We start from the raw sequence: 24,628 nt of genomic DNA on the forward strand, positions 1-24,628 counted from the left end.
AAAATATTTTCATATACACCTCCATATACATCTGATGTACTATGAAAAAGATCCATATGGTCCATACAAAAGGCTCTAAATTTTAAATATCCTTTAAAATTAAACGTCCTTTAAAAATTTAAAACTGCAAATCGCTTAATTCTCACTTTAAATGATTATGAATATGATTCAAATTGTTGTAACCACAAAAATAGTGCCTCGCTTTCGGAAGAAAATTAATTAGATATCAATTTTATCACTATTAGTCTATGTTGGTCAGCACATATCGATCCATTTTCTGGAAACCAATACCTACTTGCATGGGATTTGGTGGCATTGAATACTCATTTACATTCAGCCACCAGGATTTTTTTTGCTGTGGAAGGACACCGGACTCAACGACCCAAGTTTGGAGTGAGCGCCGCATGTAATTTTTTGAGCTACTGCAATGTAATTTATTGCAGCTTATGATCAATTTAGCTTGACACAAGCTTGCTGTCGACTGGCAGCTCTAAACGAGAAGTGCAGATACAATATTTTCTTGGTGTGGAATTGATTTTGAAGAAGGCCAGCTTGTTCTATCACAAAAGAAATATATTGTCGATATTCTTGACACATGGAAGATTGCAAGAGTGTCATCACTCATGTAGCGCCTAATTCGAGACCGAGTTGTCTTCATGCAACAAGTATGCATCTGAGGGGGTTGGGGGTGCTTTTGATTTTTTTTATAAAGTACTGAATATTTTAGACTTTTTAACTTTTTCACAATGTTTTTTTTATCCTTCTAAAAAGTTTGTTTTTGTTTATTTTAATAGGAGTATTTTAGTCATTGAACACTCGTGCACAATTTTGGTGTAAAGGAAAGTGCACATAACCAGCTAAGCCTCCACTCTCCCGATGATATAATGGAGAAACATTACTTTATGCCACCCTTTATAGGAGCATAGTTGGAGCATTGCAATAAGTGACTGTCACTTGTCTTTATATTGTTTTTGTATTAGATAAAGCATGTGAGTCTATGCATGATTTTGCAGATGCTCATTGGGACAATATATGTCAAACACATCCTTAGCTATTTATAAGAGAACAAGCATGAAGCTTGAGCCATATGCTGATGCCAACTGGGGTGGGTGCTTAGATGACCGCCGGTCAACTAGTGGCTTTGTCACCTTACTTGGAGAAAATGTTATCTCTTAGGGATCAAATAAGCAACATATATGATCCAATATGGAAGCAGAGTACAAGACTCTTGCGAGAGCGGTTTCTGAGCTTGTCTTGCTAAAGTCACTTAAATTTGAAAGAGCTTAAAATTTACAGCGAAGAAACACCTGTCATAAAATGTGACAATGTGGGAGCCAGATATTTTGTAGCCAATCCCATTGTTCATGCTCACATCAAACATATTGAGATTGATTTTTCATTTTGTTTGGGAGAATGTTGCAACTAAAGAAATTCAAGTTCAGTTTGTTGCATCAAAAGAAAACCTTGCCAAAATTTTGACTAAAGCATTGACTGGACCACGCTGTATATAATTACTTAAAGAAACAAACTCAATCTGGTTGACACCACGCTTGTCGTTTCTGCATGATATTGTTCCAAAAATCATTGTAAACATGCTAATAAAGATCTTAAATTCAAGGATCATAGTTGTCTTAAATGACATTAAATAATATCCACTCTCTCTGGTGATAGTGTGAGAAAAGAGAGAGAGAGATCATCATCATCAGCGGCAATGCTAAGGTAGGGCCCTCATGGGCCCTGCCCCACCTAAAAAATAAAAAAGAAATTACTTGTAAATTTAAAAAGAAATCAATTGTTTTATATAAAAAATTTTAAAAATGATATTTTGACCCTAGTCAAAATTTAGAAACTTTAATTCTACTCACTTCTGGCTCCACCTGTAAGCAGCTTCTAAGCCTAACCATGTTATACATTGTATTCGTGTGTGAGTCTCCTTTCATCACTTTGGCTCACTGCCTTAGTTTAAACCAGTCAAAGAAAACAACGCATTTTTTCAAAAAAATGAGAGAAATTAAATGACCATTTAAAACATAAAAAGCATTAAAAACGAAAAAAAATAATGTATTTTTTTGTGTTTTTTACTTTATTCACTTTCTTATTTTTCTCATTTTTTTTTATTTTTACAAACTGGTCGTATTATACTTGAGAAAAACCTCATTGTTTAAAACTCCGATACATTATTTGTGACTATACTTTTAACTCATGATTTCTTTCACCGTAATGATACAATATTTAATTTGGGATGTATGTCCTAATTAAATATTTGAAAAGATTTAAACAGGCAAACATTTTGCTTGGAGAGAAAATCTAGACGACTTGTGCCATACTCGACCTTAGTATAAGAAGACTCATCATGACGAACATGGCTGCCATGATAAGCATCTCCTGGTCCGGGAAAGAAATCACATAATGCATGACATGCAGCAGTAGGAGATGAAGATGGTGTTCTGCAAGCAATGAACTTTCTCAAATCTCAAAAATAACCTCATTCAAGCAACACGTATGACAGAAGAATTAATTAACAGTGCAGATTAGAGAATGTATAACAATATTAGAAGATCAAGGACAATTTGCTGGATCATAACCAGGCCCGCCGAATGTTATATGCCGGCCAAAATCTTCGAGAGAGACCGGCCAGTATCTTACGTTATAGCAGTTGGGATTGGTCTCGATGACTTCAACCTGTTGGGGAGCATTATAACGCAACAGGTCGCGGGTGTATAACTGCATTTTACTGACATATGCAACCTTGCCCCTCGGTTCTGTCGCGAAATGGCCGCTACCCATCTGGGTGGTCGTGTGCCTTCCCCGTGTCCGTTCATTCAATATCTCCCCTCCCCATAAAACTATGTTTGCCACGGACGCTCTGTAATTTGTTTTTGGCCAAAAGCCAATCAGGGTTCCATCGACCAAAAGTTCCCAATCTCTTTGAAAATTCTGCTCAACATGAAAATTAAAACATTTCCATTAGTAATCGATAACATACACATTTTTCTCTATCCACATTGCTATTTTTTCCTTAGTTTTGTCTTGGTTTGTAAGATTTTTCAATGGGAGGCAATTGTTGTTGTAGGTAGAAAGAGTATTTCAGCATACCGACCAACAAGAAGGCCAAAACTTGACCCACCAATTCAATTTGAAATATGTATTTTAGTGCGGCTAACAAGCTAAGTAGTATCAAATCCATGTTCAATTCCTTCACTTGCAAGGCTTAGAGGTTAGTTTGGGACATAAAATATTAATGATTGATACAGGACATTGTTAGTTGATTTGGCATCATATTGTCTTACAGGTAAATAAAAATTATTTAATTTTTAGATGTAAAATTTATTTTACAGTCTTTGTCATATCTATATGCTAATGCATGTTTCGACCAATATGGGGTTGTAGGTTGTATTGTTTGAAAACTATTATGCTTTGAAACCAAAATCCGGCTCATTAATCTTTCTGTTCGATTGAGAACTGCCCATAGTTCAACCCGCACAAATGCACATGCAAACACAAACACATACACACACACAGGAATAAATGACTTCTCTTATGATAGGATGGAGGGAAAAAAAGACAAACTGTTCACGCACCTGTTTGATAGTGATTTGAATTTCATTGCTCGGCCCATCAATAGCTGAAATTTGAAGTTGCTTACCGAAGGGCATATGATTGCTAACTCTTCTGAATTGCAGAGGATTGTTTGCTGGGTATCTATGGTTATCATTATAGAGACGTGTTTGGTAGTCGTCATTCTGTTGAGGCCAAGGAAAAGCACTAACTGTCAGCATTCACCAGACAATATCTCTCCAAATTTGTGGTTTCTACTAGCCACGACGATCATTTAGATACAAGAGAAAAATCAAGCAGCTTACTTGTTGCTTCACATACTGTCAGTGGAGATAGTTTGGCAAAGAGAGATTTTATTGGAGTGACGAAAAAAATCACCGAATCTCTTTTTAGCACAATATCTAATTTTCTAGACTCTCTTATATGCAAAGTATGAGAGTGGGTTTTTTTTTTGAGGATATGAAACTTCACACACACACACACACACATATATATATATATATATATATATATATATATATATATATATATATATATATTGTACCGATGGCGAAAAGTAAAAATATATCACTGAAAACAATTGGTAAGCACTAGTTGCACTATGAGTTAGAATTGGTAGGCACAAAGAATTACCGTGGTGAAGCCAAAAAACCGAGTTCTTGTATCTCCAAATAAGGCAGGAAGGACCTTGACCATAACAAAGATAAAATGTTAAATGAAAAATGGAAGCAAAGCTAACTTATATTATTAAAAGGAAGCGATCGTCACTTTTCTTGATGTGAAAAAGGAATAAAACATACCATCCAGCCTGCTTCCACTGACATGGAAACGCCAGTACCCACAGCATTTATAACCCATAGTTGTGACAGGGTCATCTCACTATTATGCTCAAGTCTAGGTCGCCAAATCTGGAAAGTTCCTTCTCCTCCTCCATAGACTCCATCCACCCTAACTTTTGCATACTATACATAATCCATGTACATGTTAAAGAAAGCAACATACTGTAAGGCCTCTGTTGCTCAAGCACAAAACAAGCATAAACTAGGGGATAGAAAAGTGCACGACAGATTAATGAATTCCAAGTAAGAAGTGGAGGTTAATGAGGAAGAATGTGATAAGGAAAGGGTACAGAATGGATACCAGACCTCATGCTTTGAACGAGCGTCTCCTCCTCGATTGCCAACCAGAGGTTTTGTGGTGTTTGATTTGAGAAATGATCTGGCACGTGAACTTGCAAAATCTTCAACAGCACTGAAATTGAGCGGCCCGGCCTTGGTGGCCTTGAGAACTGGAAAACTTCCTGTTGGGCAGCTTTCACTTTCTACTACTCTACTGTCTCTCAACTTGTCACTTGTCTGTATATTCATGAGAAATATTATTAGCTGTTGTGTTGGTCTTTGTAGTGGAAAATTTTCCTTCAACTGTAGTCACATTGAGTAAGTTCACACGCACAAAGGGGTTTAACTTGTGCGAATCTTGCCTTACAAAGAATGCTTGACCTTAGATGACTATAAGAAAGGCCGAATTTCATACAAATTACAATCTTATATATCAGACTAAACTTTTATAAGTCATATAAGATTTCTTACAAATTACAATCTTTTATATATGAGACTAAACTTTTTGAAGTGAAGTTTTATAATCTACCTGCCTTGAAGCATATATGTCTTACATGTGAGGCCCCAAGTGTAAGTGTTAAATTGGCTTTAATACCACTGTAACAACTTGATTCACTCCTACCTCAAGCTCAAATTCTCAACTTGCCTTCGTAATTGTTTCAGTTCTAGTTCCAAAAGAGCACAAACAAAGATAACCAATTACTTAACATTCCTATCTATAAGTCTCCTAAGATTTCTCACAATTTTAGATGCATAATTGAACTTTTTAAAGTAGCACATTACAAGTGAATAGAGTAGAGGTACATTTAAAGTAATTTTATACCATGAAAAACTATGTGTAACTAAATTAAAGTATCACATCAAGTAGAATTTGGGTTAGGTGTACATTGGGGAGTCTTTGTCATATATACCTATAGAAATTTAAGGATTACATGATTTAAGTTGGCAAGAAACACTCAAGTTGAAGAGATAATATTGATGACACGTTCAAGTCAATAGACAATACATCAGTCATTCGGAACTTCATCTAACTCTTCTTTCTCACGAGACCCACTGGATTATAAATTTGGAGAAGAAGCGAAATAGAAAAGCATACCTGCATCTTTCTTTTGGACATTGAAGGGTCCCTCGTGCTAGGCCGACTATCAAAGTTCTTGCATTCGTAGATGTCTCCATCATCCATCTGAAAATCAGCAAAAGCTTCTTCGGCTCAGATGAAGTTAAGAGGAGCAAGAAGTTTATCGTTCCTCAAATTTCATATCTTCTAAGCAATTATATATTTTTCAATCTGCGGCCAGTCCTTAAGCAATATAGTAGTGGCAATTAACCGAAACTTGCGAAATGTTAAAAGCAAGAAAAAAAAATCGAACACTATGAAATATAAGACACTTTATAAAGTTGGCATAATAATGACGACCGCAATAAAAGAAAAGGAGCAGCTTCGTCCTGCTAATAGGATAAATCATCAATTAGCTGGGACCATTGGGAAGCAAATAGCAACAGATAGTTTAAATTTTAAAATTTAAGAGGCATTTGTATGTAAATAAATAAAAATTAAGGAGGTTCCTTGTATAAATATGATCATTTTTGGGGGCTGGTGTGAACATGCAATGGTTTAAAGTACCACCAAGAGCACAAGGGCCCCCCACTAAAAAAAAAAAAATTACATATAAATTTTAAAAAAAATTATTTGTCCTCTATAAAAATTTTGAAAAATGATATTTCGGTTCATATGTTAAAATTTAGAAACTTTAATTCAGCCCTCCTCATGAAAAATTTTTGGCTCCGCCCCTGAGTACCACAAAAAGTGAATGAGAAATAAAATGCGGGTACATACCGTGATGGTCTTGATCGGAAGCCCCTTTGAATAATATTTGCTCTCGAGGGTGTGCCTTTTGCCTTCACTCAACAAGGCATGATTGAACAAGAAAATGAGAACAAGAAGAGGCCTACACAGAGTTTTAGAACTCACATCATTGTGTTTGAGCATTTTAAACTGCATGGTGAAACCCAACATCTAGCTTATGGTTGTTCTGAAAGAGAAGCAGTTGGCATTTTATAGCCAAAGGCAAATGCTTTTTCTAGAAAAAGAGTTTATTTCCAAATCCTTCCTTTCTTCAAGTAGAGAAAATTAATGGCCTCGTTTTATGTTTGGTTCGCAAATCTTTCTTATATAGGTGGCATTAATTCAATGAAGATATTGATTCTTATTGATATTAGAAGGTAAAACTTGAAACTACTTTCCTAAGAAAATTTCTACTATCGTTATTTGAACACTGATCTCATTGAGATCAACAATGGACCAACCGGATCTTTTTAATGGCAATTAACCGACACTTGCTAAATGTAAAAAAGTAAGAAAAAAGAAAATTTGAATGCTATGAAATGTAAAGGGGGTGTTTGATGGTTTGTTATTTTGATTTAGGAATGGAACATAGTTCTTTCTCAAATTGAAATGGATTAATCAAAGTTTCAAGTTTCAGTTTCTTAATTCTTGAAACAAAATACCTTGCCTTTTAATAATTCTAATTTCTTTTCAATATCTATTAGACCATATTAGCCTACCGCGTTTTTAGCTTTTCCTATTTAAAAGCAATAAAAACCTATTTTAAATTAGTAGGTGACCAAACAAAAATCAAGTCACGAATTAGATTCCATCGCTTCAAGGTTCTTAAGACCATGTGAGATCAATATTAGTAAAACAAAAAACAAAAAAAAAAAGGTTAGAAAGATGTGGTGGTAATAATGGATACCATTATTTTTACGTTTAGTTCACAATTCTCATGTATAAGTGACTTCATTTGGTTCACTTTTTATCCGCTACGTACTTGTGACTCCCTCCCCGACCAGCACCACAGGTCCACAGTCATGTGGCCATCCACGACTAGGCCTAGGCACAGGCTTGGCCTGAACCGCATGATCTGAATAAAACTATATATATATATATATATATATATATATATATATATATATTCAATATAAATAATATATATATATGTAATTGTAATAAACTATTATAATTATATATAGATCAATAAAAAATAATATTAAAAATATCTTATGGAGCCCACCTCTATTGACTGGTGGCCTGACAACTTATTTGGCCGGCTCAATGCTTTTTTTTCGAACCTGAATCGAGCCGGCTATTGGGACTAAGTACCTACACTTATTGGTGGCGACTCCGGACGCTGTCATTATAGCGTCCTCCCTCCAGCACTGGAGGTAGTGTGGGTGTTGTGTAGGCAATTGCCTACATAGACCAACAACAAATTGTTTGTTTTTATATTAATATTTATGGTATTTGTTTCATGATTAGAACCCTTTTAGTTCCAATTTTTATGCTTCCCTTCTGCCTCCCACAGATTGTCTTCTTGTCCGCTCAAAGCCGGTTCAATGCTTTGATAGGAGGGCCTACCAGCGCCCCCCTTCTCAAAAAAAAAAAAAAAACACTCGTCAAAATAAAAAATATAGTTTTATATGTACTTAAAAATTTTCATTTAGCGTATCTAAAAAATTCAGTATTTATTAAAATAGTAAAATTTTGAAATTATAGTTTAACTTGCTATCACCCCTGGTTTGCTACAGTATTGTGTCTTCAAGTCAAGGGCCGACGCGTGCCCTGAGGTCTGCCGGCGTTTCTCCTCTTTTTTTAAGAATTTTCTTGCATTTTCTTTTGTCTGTACAAATTGTCGAAGAAAAAAGGTACCGGAAAACTAGAAACTGAGTGCCCTCTTTTTTTTTTTTTTTTTGGGTGGAAAGGTGGGGGCGGAGGAGGAGATTTGTGAGGTGGAGTGGTTGGATTTTGTTGAGTTTGTGAAGACCCAGAGGCCGGAATTTCCACTCATTGATTATGAAAACCCGGGGCTTTCGTTGTGATTCATTTCTTGATTCGTTGATTTATTCTGTTGCTTCGTTTGTTCCCCAGAATTGACTGTTTTCTTTGAACGAAAGGATGTGAAATATTTCTAGTTCTGGTTTTCAGAATGGACTCAATTGTACATCTTAATTAATTCAGCAATCCACGTATTAATCCTTATAAAGTTAAGTTTTCTTGGAGAAACTAGCTAGTTGTACATATCACATATATTTGTGGCAATTAAGTTACAACGTAAAACATATAACTGACCCAAAAAGTTATTAACAGTTTTATGCAGTCAGGATTAATAACCTATAATTGCTATATGGTTTTCATTTTTTACCAGAGCTTTTAGTTTCTTGGTTTACTGTATATTTTCAAGTCACATGATTACCTTTTGGGTAGAGAGAGTTCCAAATTAAGTATTCGGTTTTTTCTTATTTTTACTTTTGTAAAAAAGCCAGTTACTACATTATAATGAGTTTCTTTTTTTTTTATTCATGATTCATAATTTGTTTCATAGTAGTGGTACAATATTTAATCTGCGATGTATGTCCTAGATAGTTCGAAGGATTTAAACAAGCAAATCCTTTGATTGGATTTATGGAAGATCCGAGATGGTATTGTGCAATGAATTTATTCAGATCTCAAAAATAACTTCATTCAAGCAACATAACCAGGATTTAGCATAAGATCAGCATCTACAACAATCTTGGGTGGTCAAGGACAGTTTTCTGGATCAAAGCCAGGCCCACCCATAGTTATGAACCGGCGAAATTCATTATCATCATCTTCGTCGTCGTCGTCGTCGTCGTCGTCGTCGTCGTCGTCGTCATCATCATCATCACCACCATAATTCCAATATGTTAGATCATAGCAGTTGGGATTGTCGATCTTAACGTCAATGTCTTGGGGAGCATTGTAAAGCTCATCATCGAGGTCGTATAATCCCAATTTTCTGATGTATGCAACCCTACCTATCGGTTCCGTCGAGAAATGGCCGCTGCCCATCTGCGTGGACGTGTGCCTTCCCGTTATCCGGCGATTCACTATCTCCCCTCCCCATTGAACCTTGTTCGCCCTGGTTACTCCGTAATTTGATTGTGGCCAGTAGCCGATATCCACTTCATCGATCAAAACTGCCCAGTCTTCATTATCATTCTGATAAACATGAACATGCATTAGTAACCAATAACATCTTCCTTTCCTGGTCTCTCCACATTAGCTAAGTTGTTATTCTTTAGTTTGCTTCAATTCATTCACGTATGAACAACACAAACACGCCCATATCCATCAATGGACAAATGATTTTCTCCTTTTCATTCCACCACCCGAAGAACGAACACTGTCACCCTTCTATGCCCATTACTCACAGGGTTAACAGAGCTTGCTTGGGAGTTCCGAAAAAAAATGTATTGGGTAGTGACAGCGCAACAGCGAAAATGGAACCTTGTACGCACCTTTTTGATAGTGATCTTAATTTCACCGACCCGCCCGTTGAAAGTTGAACATTGAAGTCTCTTACCGAAGGGCATATATCCTGCATTTGATGATCTTCTGAACTGCAGATTGTTGCCTGAACTAGGTTTTCTGAGGTTATCATTATAGAGATATGTATTGTAGTCGTCATTCTGTTGAGGCCAAGGAAACGTAATGACAGTTAGTATTCACCAGAAATATCTCCAAATTTTTGTGGATTCTACTAGTCACGATTACCAGAGAAAAATTAAGCAGCATATTCTTCATATATTATAAGTGGGGATAGTTTGGCAAAACCACTGTTAAAAGTACCAAGAACTTTTGTTACACCATAAAGCATCAACACTGTGTGTTTGTGTGTGTCTCTTGTGAGAAGAGAGAGAGAGTGTGTGTGTGTGCGTGTGCTTATTTCATATTATAAAGTACCAATTAGGGACCATGTTTCAAGTTTAGAGAGTAATTGACCATTGTTTCTAATCAATTCTTGCAAAAACTAGAATGATATTTAACTGAAGTTTATGTCACATTTCATATAAGATTTCAAAATTAAACTCAAGGCCTAATTTATTGTCTTAATTAACCTAGAAAGTTGTACAATTAAGCTCTGGAAAAGGGTCCATATCCTATAGAGTGTATAAAGTTCTCCTCACATGTTTATTGACAATTGCATGATAGTTAATGATGTGGCAATCTCCACAAGTAGCTAGGATCAAATGCAGGAACTACTAAACCAGCATGATAGTTAAGACGTCTTTGGGCCCCCTAAGCTAAACCAGTATTTTTGGGTCATTTTTTATAAAACAAAATGCAATTATGAATTACCTTGATGCTAAAAATCCTCTTTACTTAGAAGAATTTTGCTATTTTGGGTAATTGGGAGAGACTCATCGCCCGGCTCAAGACCAAAACGATCACCTAACCTCCTATCCTCACAAGGTATATGGTCTGTTTTCAGTGTCTCGAGGTATTACCTTCACCATGCTTCAACTTACACATCAGTGGCTACTCCTTTTATAGCACAAGGAGCTGGCACTCCAGGGACTCAAAACGAAAACTAGCTGCCTACAGTCTCCACCCCATATTGTTTCAGTCTGGTTTTCAGAATCCTTTGGGGGACAAATAGTTTCCATTAAAGTCAAGTAGTGAAACAAGTATTTTGGATTCCCCATTGGATAATATCATATGTCATATGATCCGATAAAACCAAACACCATTGGAGCAGATTGTTGAGTTTCCATGTGAGAGAAAGAGAAAGTATTTCCATGTGAGAGAAAGAGAAAGTAAACTCTGCCAGCACAAATTTTCTCACTTACTAGTCTATATATATATATATATATATAGACACACATGCACACACTCTTTTAGCACAATATATATGAATTAGAATTAGAGGCAAACAATTACCGTTGTGAAGATAAAAAACCGCGTCCTTGAGTCTCCAAATACGCTAGGATTTGCCTTGACCATAACAATTAGACAATTAGACAAAAGGTTAGACGAAAACGAAAAGAAAGCAAACAAACAAACCAACTTTGGTCATTAAAGGAAGTGACCATCTCTCCGTTGATATGAATAAAGGAACGAAATATATACCATCCAACCAGCTTCCAGCGCCATACGAAGGCCATTACGGCTGTCTTCATTCAAAACCCATATTTGTGAAAGGCTCATCTCAGTAGTGACCTCAACGTCGGGTTGCCAAACACTGAAAGTTCCTTCTCCTCCTCCATATGTTCCAATCACAAAACCTATTGCATACTATAATCCATGTGCATGTCAAAGAAAGCAATATATCGTTAGGCCTTTGTTGCTCAAGCACAACACACAAGATAAATAAGTGCATGCAGTGGCTGAGGCACATGTGGTTTGGTGTGGGCAATTGCCCACACCGACCAACCAAAGTACCTTTCTTTTTACATTGCTACCTTCAATCTTTGATTATTTATATATACAGCTAAGAACAGGAAGCAAAGAAGAAGTGATCAGGAAAGGGCATGTAATAGATATCACAGACCTCATGAGGTACACTAGTGTCACGCAGTGGCTCTATGCTTTTTGATTTGAGAAATGATCTGGCACGTGAACTTGCAAATTCTTCAATAGCACTAAGATTGAGCGGTCCTGCCTTGGTGGCTTTGAGAACTGGAACGCTTCCTTCTGGGCAGCTTTCACTTTCTAGGACTCCTTTCTCTCTCAACTTGTCACTTGCCGATGTGTGAGAACCATTTGTTCTTGTTCTTCTTGTTGTTGTTCCGTTTAGTGGAAATTTTGCCGTAAACTGTATCCACATTTGTTTTAGTTCACAAGCACACAAAATACTAGTGCTTTACGTGATATACTTGATCTTCAACTCTTTTATATGTGTGTCTGTGTGTGCGTGTCTCTGTGTGTGTGTCAACTGGCTACCTCTCTAGCTGAATGGTTTTTTTTTTTATTTTGCGTCACTGAAAACTGTCACAAAAAATGATTTTGTGATACCTAGTTGCTTGGCCAAAGTTTTTCACGACGGAATGCATCTTTTGCAATTGGATTTTAGCAACATAAAATAAAAAATAGCCATCTAGCTGTAAATGTAGCTGGTAAATTTCAATTTTCATATAATATGGTAAGCAAATGATTACTTGGCTATTCAGCCTCAGTCAATCATTTAAACCAAGGTCATTTATAAGAAGTTGATGGATGGTTGAGAGAAAAATGTTTAAATTAATATTAAAAGATGAAAATGTTCATCACTTTTTTTCCTTGTATTTCCCTTGGCTGACCATCTTGTTGAATCCAACGGCCCTAACTAGAAAGATTGGTGATTTTATACCAAAATTCAACTTTATATTATACTTTATTTTAGATATCCACATAAGTTTTTTAAGTGTACGTATAGATTTGGTTGAAATGCACCTCTATATATATATATATATATATATATATATATATATATATATATATATATATATATATATATATATATATATATATATATATATATATATATAGTGCATTTCAACCATATCAATATATACATTTAAAAAATTATGTGGATATCTAAAAAAAGTATAACATAAAGTTGAATTTTGGTCACATTTATGAAATGAAATTTAAAGGATGTACTTAATCTGTACTTGATTTTTGGATTTTTCTTTGAAAATAAATTTTTACTTGGCAAGAAAAACTCAACGAGGGAATATTGATGACACGGTCAACTGATTTGGCCTGACACCACACTGCAAACATAATGAATATTTTCCAATCATTAGATTTGGAAAAGAAAAGAAAGAAAACACCTGTACCTTTCTTTTAGTTGAAGTCTTTCCCATGCCAGGCTCACTATCAAGTTTCATGCAATCATAGATGTCTCCATCGTCTATCTGAAAATTCACAAAAAAGTTATTAGGGCCAGATGAAGTTAGGGTAAATTTACAAATTTCAGTGTTTTTCTATGCATTTTTATTTCAGCATGTTTGAACACTGGATAAAACAATTCAAACCTTCATTAAGTGGCCACGGCATCTAAATATAGAACCCAAAAGATCTTGCTCCCAAGTTTAGACTATATTACTTAGAAATAATTATTATACATTGGAAGATTACTTTCTATGGCTGAGCATTAGCTGCTTCACCCATGAAGAATATTCTTGCGTCAAATCCTAGTGGACTTGTATGGTGTAAACTTATCAATGTTGTGAAAATGAGACTTTGATATCTTTCAAGGCATAGCATTCCAACAAATATACATCCGTCCATGCATGTAGGGCCGCATCAACCTCTTTCGATTCTGTATTCTAAATTAATTGAAATTTTATTATTAAATAAATATAAATTTTAATTTAATGATGGACCAATAACATTTTATGAGAGGTTGAATGGATGCATATTGGTTAACGCAATATAGTAATAGCAACACCAGTACTTGCTAAAATCATATAGCAAACAAAAAAAAAAAGATTTAAATGCTCTGAAATATGAGAAAAGGAGCAGCTTTCTCAACACTAATAAGGCAGATAATTCCTAATTGGTCAGTGTGAATTTTGCCACATTTTCCTTTTTTTTATTTAAGAACACTTAAAAACTATTGACATCGACGATTATGAAAATGATGATATAAGAGGGGGAAATAGCAGCTTGTTGCATAGTACTGAATATACATTAGGACATATTAGCCTGCTATATTTTTTGTTTTTTCTATTTAAGATCAACTTATAAATCAGAACATGTACTACCAAACATTAAAGACTCCAAAGCCAACAAAAATTATGGATCGGCACTAGTTATAAAATTTTAATTTTTTGGGGGCACCAATATGTAAATGATGAAAAATTTCCCTGAAGTATCAATATGAAACTAGGAATTTTTTGTGGATCCATGTCGGCAAATGCCCACACAGTGCCGACACCTACCTCCACCCCTCCCTCCTATAGTAAAACAAATTAAAATCCCAACGGGCAATGAAAAGTGAATGAAAAATAAAAGGAGGGCACAAACCGTGATGGTCTTGATTGGGAGCTCCTTTGGATAATCTTTGCTCTCAAGGTTGTGCCTGCTGCCTTCACTTACCAAGGTACGACTGAAGAAGATGACAAGAAGGAGAGCGATGTACAGAGTTTTGGCAGTCATATCATCAAGTGCTTTGAACATTGTAGACTGCATGCATGGTGAAGTCCGACGGAAATCAAAGTGAAGCACTCGGCGTTTTATAGTAAACGGCATGCGACATCCTCAGGCAAGGAAATTCATTTGGTTGCACAAGAATTGCAAGAAACGGGAAAACCAAATCCTTATCTTTCTTCAACAGGAAATTAAATTGCCTCGTTTTGCGAACCCATGATTTTAAGAACCTTTACTCTTTCTTTTTTGTTATATTTGGTCCACAGTTCTTTCTTAGGTAGATTATATTTATTTCGATGCCAAATTGGATTTTTAATGATGTTAGAAAAGTAAATTTTTGAGATTTGTAAAAGTTCAGTGTAGAATTTCGTCCACCAAGTAGATCTTGTTAGCTATTAGGTAGGAGGTAAATGAAGGGAAAGGCCATAAAATTCAAATATATGTGATCAATAAGAAAATCTTTACTTTTTTTTGTTGAGTTTTTCGTTGGTAGCTAGCCTAGCCGCCATGTCAAAGCAATTCGGCTTGGTCTCGCCCACACCATGATGCAGAGTAGCTATGAGACTATGACCAGTTTGCCAGCACATATGGTCACTAATCCACTTTTAGTGATGAAGACATGAAGTAGTGTAAAAATATTTTTGCTTAAATATAGTGAAGACAAAGCACCAATTGTGTTTAAGATTTGCACTATGTAGTGGTGAGTTATGTCGAATCCACCGGGAACATGATTCACGAGAACGTCCAAGTTAAAATTGAAACTAACACTATGTCACCATCCCGACCAAAGTCATCCACCTCTCTTTACTCAGAGTTGCATCGAGACTTGGTTGGTCTTACAATATATCTTTCAACTTGAGCATCGTGCATGCCACCATTTGCAATACAAATGAGTAATACCCACAAGAATCAAATCAAGGATGTGTCGTCAACGTGTCATTCAAGCCGACGAGCCATGCTACACCCCTCGGGGCCGAAACTCAAGATTGCTAATACTTAAAACAACAGTATTAATAAAGAAGTTACAAGAAACATACAAAATGCAAATACATGTCTGAAGACACCTAGTAATAAACCATATGATTCTAAGGAGGTACTTAAGGACACCAAAAGGGTCGTTTGGTCATGACAATAATAACATACCATGTATCCGCCCTAAAACTTGGGGCACATCCATGGAACATTATGGAATACTATTTCATGGAACCGCCTCAATTTTTCGGGTAGATTGGTGGAATGGCATGCTATTGTTCTCATTGTCAAACGACCTCTAAAAACACAAAAACAAAGTTTTGAGAAGTTCAGAAGGCAAATCGTGTTCAAATTTTTATCAAATTAGGTTTGTTTTGTTCTTGACATGACTGAGAAAAACGAACTGTTTTTACAAAGTTCAAAAAATTCTTACAAGTTTCTGATACTGGAATTACAAGTACACAAATGCCCTTGTCCTCAACAATCCTGAAAATTGGCAGTGCATCAAACTAATTTTAAATGCATCTTTGAAAACCAACCAAATCAACTCCAAATTGGATGAGATTTGATTTGTGCTTAGTAGACACATGGATTAAGCTGTTGTAAATTAAAATTTAAAATTAAAATTCATTCAAGATCCACATGACATGGCATGCTAAAGATTACTTTAATCTACACTTCATAATCTTTATAATTGAGGCAAGACCAAAAGCAAGTGAGCTTAAACTTTAAGTGTCATGCCAAGCAAGTGCAAACTAATTGGGCCCGGCCCACTTATGGATCAACTCTCCTCAAGAGATGGCGGCAAGGATTTGACTGAATGTGTAGGCTCCACATGACTCTAAACTAATGAAATACAATATTCCTAGCGATTAAGGCGAAAATCACTAATTGTCCTAACTCATTCATAATGTTCTAGAATATATCCCAAGTAAAAATTACTAATTTTCCTAGTCATGTCGAGCCAACTTCGTAACGACCAATTTGATGAGCCCCTCAACCATCTTCATTGCCATCGAGCCATCATCCTTCATACGGTAAACACCGTACTCAAGTAACTTAATTAATGTTTCTGTTAAACATTAAAAGCAGAAAAGATATCAGAGGACCTTTGGACAAGGAAGACCAGACTTTGACCTTTTAGACAAGGACAAGACTGCAACATTGAACCCTAGAACATCACGGCTCTTGGCTGATCAGGATAAGCATTTATTGCAGCATTCACCATGTTTTGGTAAAGCAGATGGGAAGAAGGAAAGGGACATCCATGTTTCTCAGTACCACCCCTATAAACTGTTGCGTAGCTATCAGCACTGGGAAGGAAACAACAGAAAAGCAAGGTCTGCAGAAGGAAAGTTGCTGTATCATCCCATATGACAGAAACTATAAAAGAGCAGCAAGGAAGAAAAGGAAAAACAGGTGTTTGCGACCGCTTACATAAATGCAAGTGATACGATGATTGAAGCATCTATAGTCGATTACTCCTTCAGTAAAGTCATAAAAGGAGGACACGTAGCTTACTTCAATGTCTGTTGCGACTTGTAGGAGTCTCCTCTCTCCTGCTTCCCCCAACCCCCCTACCTCCGATTTAGCGGACAGTTAATACCACCACCAACTCTCTGATGTATCAGCAGTTACGGTATGGGACAACAATATTTTTTTTAAAAAAAAAACAACAACAACAATTGTAGAATAATTAATTTCTTGAATTATTCAAACCCTGTCTTTGACTCTCGGCCATAGAATTGAATCAATTTGCAACCGGTTCTATTTGAATCAGCCGATTCAGGCCGACTTTGACGATAATGTTGGCTTAAATCAATCACCGCCTATGACCCATCACTCAGGAGAAAATACTTGTAGCTGATTCCTTATTACTCATCGGTTGATATCTATGCTCAGTTAATTGAAGACCAAGTCCCAACCATAAATTAGCAGAATCTTCTATCCCTGACAAGATTAATATATAACCAAGAAACGAGTACATGAAACTACTACAGGAAAAAAGAGAGAAGAAAATGCTACAGAAATTCATTCAGAAAGTGACGCCGCGGCCATAAGCCACCTGAATCACCAACCGTGACCTCAAAATATCAGTCTACACCGTCCAGACAAAGTCGGGGGCATCCTTTCTTGGCCCAACCAAAGTCCTATATATATATAGCTTATCAACCTGCTGGTCATCATCACTCGAGCTCTCCTCAGTCAGATCCCTATCGTTGATGATCTCAACATTGAGACTTGGAACTTTCTCTGCCAGCAACTTGCATCCAGGGTAAGTAACATTGCATGTCGACATCCAAAGGGATCGCATTGTCTCATACTTCTCCACTTCTGCTAAAAGAGCTCTATCACCAAAGGGGCAGTCCCTGATCTCCAGCTTCTTCAAATTCTTGCAGCCTTTCAACACATACTGCATTCCTTCATCACTATCGCCAGCAAAGGCAATGGAAAGCATTTCCAGATGCTCAGCGTAAGTGCCAATGTATAGGAATACTTGATCAGTGAGTAGACCTGACAAGGACAAGCGGCGAAGGTTCTTGCAGGACTGAACAATAGCCCCGAACCCTTCATCCAGTGGTTCCATGGTTATGTAGTCAGGCTTCTTTGGTTCTATGATGCATAGCCTGAAACGAATGAATCTCGGACAGTTATTGGCTATGGCTATCAAAGCTGCATTTGTCATCTGATGACAGAAGTAGAGAACCGAGTCAAGGGCAGGGCAACCCTTTGACACTGCAACTAAACCTTCTTCAGTTACAGCTGCATGACCCACACCATAAAGGTAAGATGGGAACACTCGCAATTCCCGCAAATCTTTACAAGTAGATGCTACTACTTGAAGTCCATTATCTCCGATATGGTCCAACACCTGAGAACGTCCAAATGGATATGAGAAATCCTCTTGATGGAGGAAATTTTAAGTTCAGATGTCCAGCAGAAAATAGAGAGACGACAAAAAATAAAAATTTTAATTTAGTCTTAGACCATTATCAAAGGGGAAAATCAAAAAACAAGGTTGCCTAGTTTATGATAATTCAGACTGAAGGAAGAATCAAAAACATGCATCTGATTACAAAAGAATACAAAGATGGGAAACTGAAACCACCAAAGCAAAAATAAGCAACCAAATTTGAGAGGTAGATATGGCATTTGTAACAGTTTAAGAAACCGTACCCACAAACGCTGAAGTTGAGGGCAGCGGCCGACCAACTTGATCAATTCATTGCTTGGAATTGCTGCGTAGCTTAAATTCAATGAAGTGAGGTTTGCACACAGAGAGACTAACTGCAGATATGGTGGAGAAGCTTCCCAGAACCCAGACAAGCTTCTCAATGACTTGCATTTGAGGAAGGCACTGGCAAGATTAGCAGAGCGAACACTGTGAGGTTCCTGAGAGTTCCCACCTGTACCTAAGTCCTCCAAATGAGGAGCTCTCAACAGAATCCGGTAAAGAACCTCTAGAGGCACTGAACGATTTAACTGCAAGCTCCTAAGGTTTGGGCACCTAACAACCAGCCTTTCCAGTGCCCCAACATTTACTTCACCTTTCAAACAAGCAAAATTCAGCCGCACAAGCGACGTGCATGAATCAGGGAAGCAATTGAGCCAATTCCCTCGGTGATCTTCAATGTCATTTTCTTGCAAATCCAGCTCTCGAAGGTGCCTATGAATTTAAACCGAAACAGAGAACCACAAAATAAAAGGTATAAGAAAAGGAATTACCGTGCTCCATGTTTGCAACAAGGGAACACCCTCAGCAGCAATAAAACACAACTCACATAGAAAAAGAAAAACCAATTTTTAAAGATATGATTGCCTGCCGCAATGAGGAAAAAACATATGCTGGGCCTCTTAATTTACATTCACATTTCCAATGGGGGCCAACGACAAGCTGAGAAGACAAGAATGAATTCATCCCATTCCCCAGAACCGAGCTTGTCCAACTGAGATAAGGTCGCCCCTGAACATAGACTACCCAATAAGGAATCCCCACATAATGTGTTGGCTAAGTTTGCATGTACCAGTTCAACCACCACACATACCTTTAACAAATTCAAAAAAACTGAGACCAACCAGAAAAGAAAATAAACCTCCGCAACCAGAAAAGAAAATAAAATATCAACTGGTCCTACCAAGTCAGAAATAAGCTAAAATAACACCAAATAGCTTTATATTTTTTCTTGGAACATACTCCTCGGTAAGGTATTCACACCTCGATATACAGGCCAGATATATTTGAACATCAACATAACCGCCATATGTATTAACAAATTGGAAACAGGATTTAACAAGAAAAGTGGTAGAACCAAACAAAAATGAAGCTAAGATCACAGTACAATTTCGAACGCCAATGAATCGGACGACATAGAGGAACTCACCTGCAGTGTGCAGCAACTGCAGCAATGCCCTCCGTAGTAAACCCATCACAGCTAATGAGAACTAAGGACTTGAAGTTCGGAAATGATCGGGAAAGAAGCTCCAGGCTCTCATCGGAAACCACCATCCTCTTCAATCGAATCTCCTCCAGACACGGGTAGCTCTTCGCCATGGCCTCAATCCATGGGTATACTTGGCCTCCCCAATCATAGGGAACCAGGTTGAAATCTGCAAAATGAGGCTTCCCCTTTAGAGTGAGCGACTTGATCCGCGGAAACCTCGAGATCAACCGCTCCGGGCTGATCGAATAGCAATTCCCTATGAACACCCTTTCCCTTGACCATCTCTCGATCCGGAACCACGATTTGCACACCAGAGACAACGAATTCCGATCACGGTGGCCGGAAATGAAGCTGAATATGTGTTCGACGATCTCGTCTGGAAACGACGCCATACCCTTCGCTCGCCACGTGCCGATCAAGGCCTACTTCCACTTAAAGGTGAACTACAAACACCAGAATATGCCAAGATTTTTCCTAGCCAGTAAAAAAACAACTACCAAAAGCATGAAAAGAGGGAAAACAACAAAAACATAGAAGGTTTGCTCTCTAATTTCAACTATTAGACTGCAAAGCAACAGTTCCTAAAACCCTAACCCCAAACCTAACTTTTCGGTTTCCACCACCATGAACAACAAGAAGAAATGCGAGAAAAATTCACTCAGAAATGAATCCTTCACTCAAACAAAAGGTCTCAAAACGCTCCCCATTCCTCACCGTTGCATCCCTCCAGATCACCTAACAAAGAGACTAAATCTCCACCAAATGGTAAAGAAACCTCAAAACCAGAACACCACCATATAATCTCCGACCCATCTAGAACCCCATTCTCTCTTGCATCAGGAAAGACTAAAAAATCAGACAGACAGCAACGGCTGGAACAGATCCCATTTAACCAAGCATCCCATTCCCACCCGACCCCATCCTCAAATGACAGGAAGCAACAGAAGATGTGAACTCAAACAGACCCCAGGAGCTACAACCAGAACAATCACAAAGCTTACGAAATAAGCATTCAAAAACACGTAACAATCATCCAAAATCCTAACACAAAACCACCAAAAAAGGGGAAGAAACCAGACTCCTCAATCTCCAACTCTCTCTCTCCCTCTAGCCCAGCAAAAAAAATCTCTTCTTCACTGAGATTCTCTCTCCAAGTTAAAGACCAACTTTGGGTTATAACTCGAGGTGTTAACCGTGGTTAATTCCTTTTTTTTTTCTTCTCCTTCGCCCTTTCAAACCGTGGACGGCCAGGATGGCGCCTTAGCAAAGCGACAAGAGACGCGGGCCGTAAGATGCAGGACCCCGCACGCCTCCCGCAGGCATGCGTCCTTATCGCTCGTCGATCAACGCTGCTGACCAATCACATTACGCAGCTCCCTTTTTTTAATATATTACAAATAATTAGTTGTTTTTATGAAACTTATTAGTGCGATAATATTTTTTTTGGAAAATGTAAATGAACTTATTATTTAAATCACATTTCTATCATAGAGCAATCACTAGACGGAAAAGTTGTTTATTTATGTGCTATCATTAAAAAAAATTAGCGGTTCATGATGTCCAGTATTGATTTCGGTGCATGGATGGCTTTTTTATACTTCAGTAAGTGAATAAATAAATGCGTATTATATATATAAATAAACTAAAATCTTTTGTACGTATCGAGATCCTGTGATTTAGGCTTATTGTTCGTGATACATGTACAATCAAGAAACTAAAATTTAAAATATACTTCTTAAAAGAAACAAAATTGATAAAAAAAAAAAACTGGGAGACTCTAATAGGTTGTAAACGACTAAATTTTACAATTTAATCCTGCCTTTTACTTCATCTCTCTCTCTCTCTCACAGACATATATTAAAACACATAAACTAGTTTAGTTGAAGGTTTAGAAAGTTTAATGGGTAAAGTTGTTTTCTTCAATAGGCCGAGGCCCAGCCGAGCCAGCATTCTAAAACTCGGGTTCGGTTGACTTAAAAAACTTGAGCCCAAGCTTGGCCCGGGTTGGGTCGGATTACATTAAAAAATTATTTTTTTAATATAAATTAATATATAAAAATAAATTAATTAAAAATTAAAAATCATTATCTGACGAACTTATCGGGCCCACCCAGGCCGGCCCGTCGAATCAGCCGGGTCTCCTTTTTCCAGGCCCGTCAATTTGTAACCTTATCTTAGCTGGATACAAAATTTTTAAAATAACAAGATTCGAATCCCAGTTAGAAGCAAAACCCAATTACGTAAATCAAAATAAATGCAAAAATATAAAAGTAACTAAAAAAAAATTTAAAATATTTTTGAAAAAATTACTAGCACGTGGCACCGTTCAACTAGCTGCCGATTCAATTCAATCGGGCTGCCCGATTGCGATAACGCTGGTTTATTACACATTGAAAAAATAAAAAATAAAATAAAATGCACTGCACTTAGGTCTTGAAAGAGTAACGAAATCAAGTCCGTGATTGAGCATTTCACGTTTGGTCGTCGAATTAGGCATGAAAAAGGAGAAAAGCGTTTGACTATGTTGCCGAAAGTTGGGGAACCATTGCGCAAACTTTTCGGTATTCAAGTATGCCTTTCCTGTCACTTGCTTTCGCTTTTTTCATGTCATATTTTATTCCATCTTTGACCATGCACCCCTCATTCAAACACGGTAGAATGCGTCCTACCGTTTTCTTTGTAGAACGTACAAATTTCCTTTTAAAAATCTTGTCACAACCTAATGGAAGAGACAAAATGGGACATTTTCCTACCGCTGTTTAACTAATCTTTAACTTTGTCTGCTTTGTTACACTTAACTTTGTAAGTACAAACAATTATGAGTCAAACTATTTAAAACTTACTGCAACAAATGCATTAATATTTATTAGCACCCAAAAGAAAAAAATAAAGCCCTAGTATAGTAAAAATAGAGCTTCAATGATGATCTAGATGGTCCGGGATGATGCTTGGAGGAATTAAAGCTACCCACTTCTCCTTGTCACTATGGTTTAATGTCTATATCACACGGACCCTTCAAAAAAAGTGTCGCACCCATGTCGACACGGTGCTGGTGTTGGTGCTGATACTGATGCGGCTCGGACATGCATCCCAATTGCATCTTTTCTTATGCATGTTCAAAATATTTTCTATTCTTTCTTTCTTTATGTATAGTAATAAAAATAAAAATAAAAAAAGGACAACTTAAAGCTAACAAACAAGCTAAAATTATATATATACATATATAAATTATGAATACATACATTTATATATATAATAAATATATTATATATATACACTCTTACTGCACCTTCGTACCCAAATTTTTTGAGATCCACACCGGTACCAACACCAGCACTTCGCACTCATGCGACATAATGTAAGGCTGCTTCAGAATCTTGGCAGAAGAAGACGCTAGTAAATAGAGATCTACAGTTGTGTGCCATGAAACCACGTTAGGGGATGTTGAACATGTATTAGAGTTTATGTGGCACTATCTTTATCTTAATGATATCGAAAAAGTGGGTTATATCAGTTGATACATACCCTAATGAATCTGCCCATTTCTATGTTCTTGTACTTGAGAAATGGTTTTAACTCTTTCCAACCAATTTAAAAATCAAACAATCAGAAAAAATAAATAAATCATATGTTCTAGTGTCATGTCATTCATATATTAGTAACAATGCTCTAAACCCTAAGTCCTCCCTATGTATTGACACCTAACTTCTTGTGAATATCATTTTTATGTTTCCCAATGCTTGTGGCCATTTTTATAGAGCCGTATAGGACAAGTATTTTCCTAAGGTCAAGTTTGTATGTAAAGAACCAAAAAGCAAAAGATAAGAGGACGATCCAATATTATAGTCATTCTTTTTATGTGCTTCCACAAAAGACATTAATCGTTTCAAGCATAGTATAGCAAAAGTTCAAAAAGTGGTTCCCCCTTTTTTTCTTTGGGTATTAGTTTAAGAATTAAGAAACCAATATGTATTAGTTAATCATATGCCACATGATATGCCCATTTTTGCCACATTATCGGCAATATGGTTATATGAATTAGATATATGACTCTTTTTAGGTCGTTCATTATATACTTGGAGTATTACAATTAATCGCTCTGGTATGGGCACTTGTTTGAAAACTTCAAACTTGACTTTTATAGACTTACAATACAAGAAAGATGACACCCTTAACATTCGAAATGAAAACCAACTGCTTACCGGCCCCAACCTCAACCTCAACCCTTACACCAACCCCTTTGGGACATTCAACTGTGTACTTAAAAATTGCAAAGTGTATTCTGTCCAACTTTTATTTGCACCTAAATGGACTCGAACTAAGATCATTGATAGCATGATAAGTAAGTATATAAGCTCAAGAAAAAATTTTCAAGATCTTAAATATGAGAATGCTCAGTACTTCCTTACATACATATATACGGGATGTTACCACTGCACTCAAATCGAATCCAAGATCTTATCGGTGCTTGTTTGAGTTTCAATGCTAAAAATAGGTTTATTTGAATTAAATTGATGGAATATCGATTCAATATATGAACCAATCTAATGGCACCAACTACGATGTGAACCCTCACCAGCAAGCAGGCCATACTTTGTTGATAT

The 24,628-nt window shown here is 36.8% G+C and overlaps 1 protein-coding gene across 1 annotated transcript; it reads right to left on the reverse strand.

The window, feature by feature from the left end:
- Positions 1 to 17,488: 17,488 nt before the first annotated feature.
- LOC116257712 (protein AUXIN SIGNALING F-BOX 2-like) lies at positions 17,489 to 21,170 on the reverse strand. Its single transcript, XM_031634668.2, has 3 exons — positions 19,965 to 21,170; positions 18,760 to 19,249; positions 17,489 to 18,454 (listed from the first exon to the last, which is right to left on the reverse strand). The coding sequence occupies exons 1-3, from the start codon at positions 20,414 to 20,416 to the stop codon at positions 17,681 to 17,683; spliced, it is 1,716 nt and encodes a 571-aa protein (XP_031490528.1). The 5' UTR covers positions 20,417 to 21,170; the 3' UTR covers positions 17,489 to 17,680.
- Between the last annotated feature and the right edge of the window lie 3,458 nt (positions 21,171 to 24,628).

This window comes from Nymphaea colorata, chromosome 7, assembly GCF_008831285.2.
Source record: "Nymphaea colorata isolate Beijing-Zhang1983 chromosome 7, ASM883128v2, whole genome shotgun sequence".
NCBI classification, from domain to species: Eukaryota; Viridiplantae; Streptophyta; class Magnoliopsida; order Nymphaeales; family Nymphaeaceae; genus Nymphaea; species Nymphaea colorata.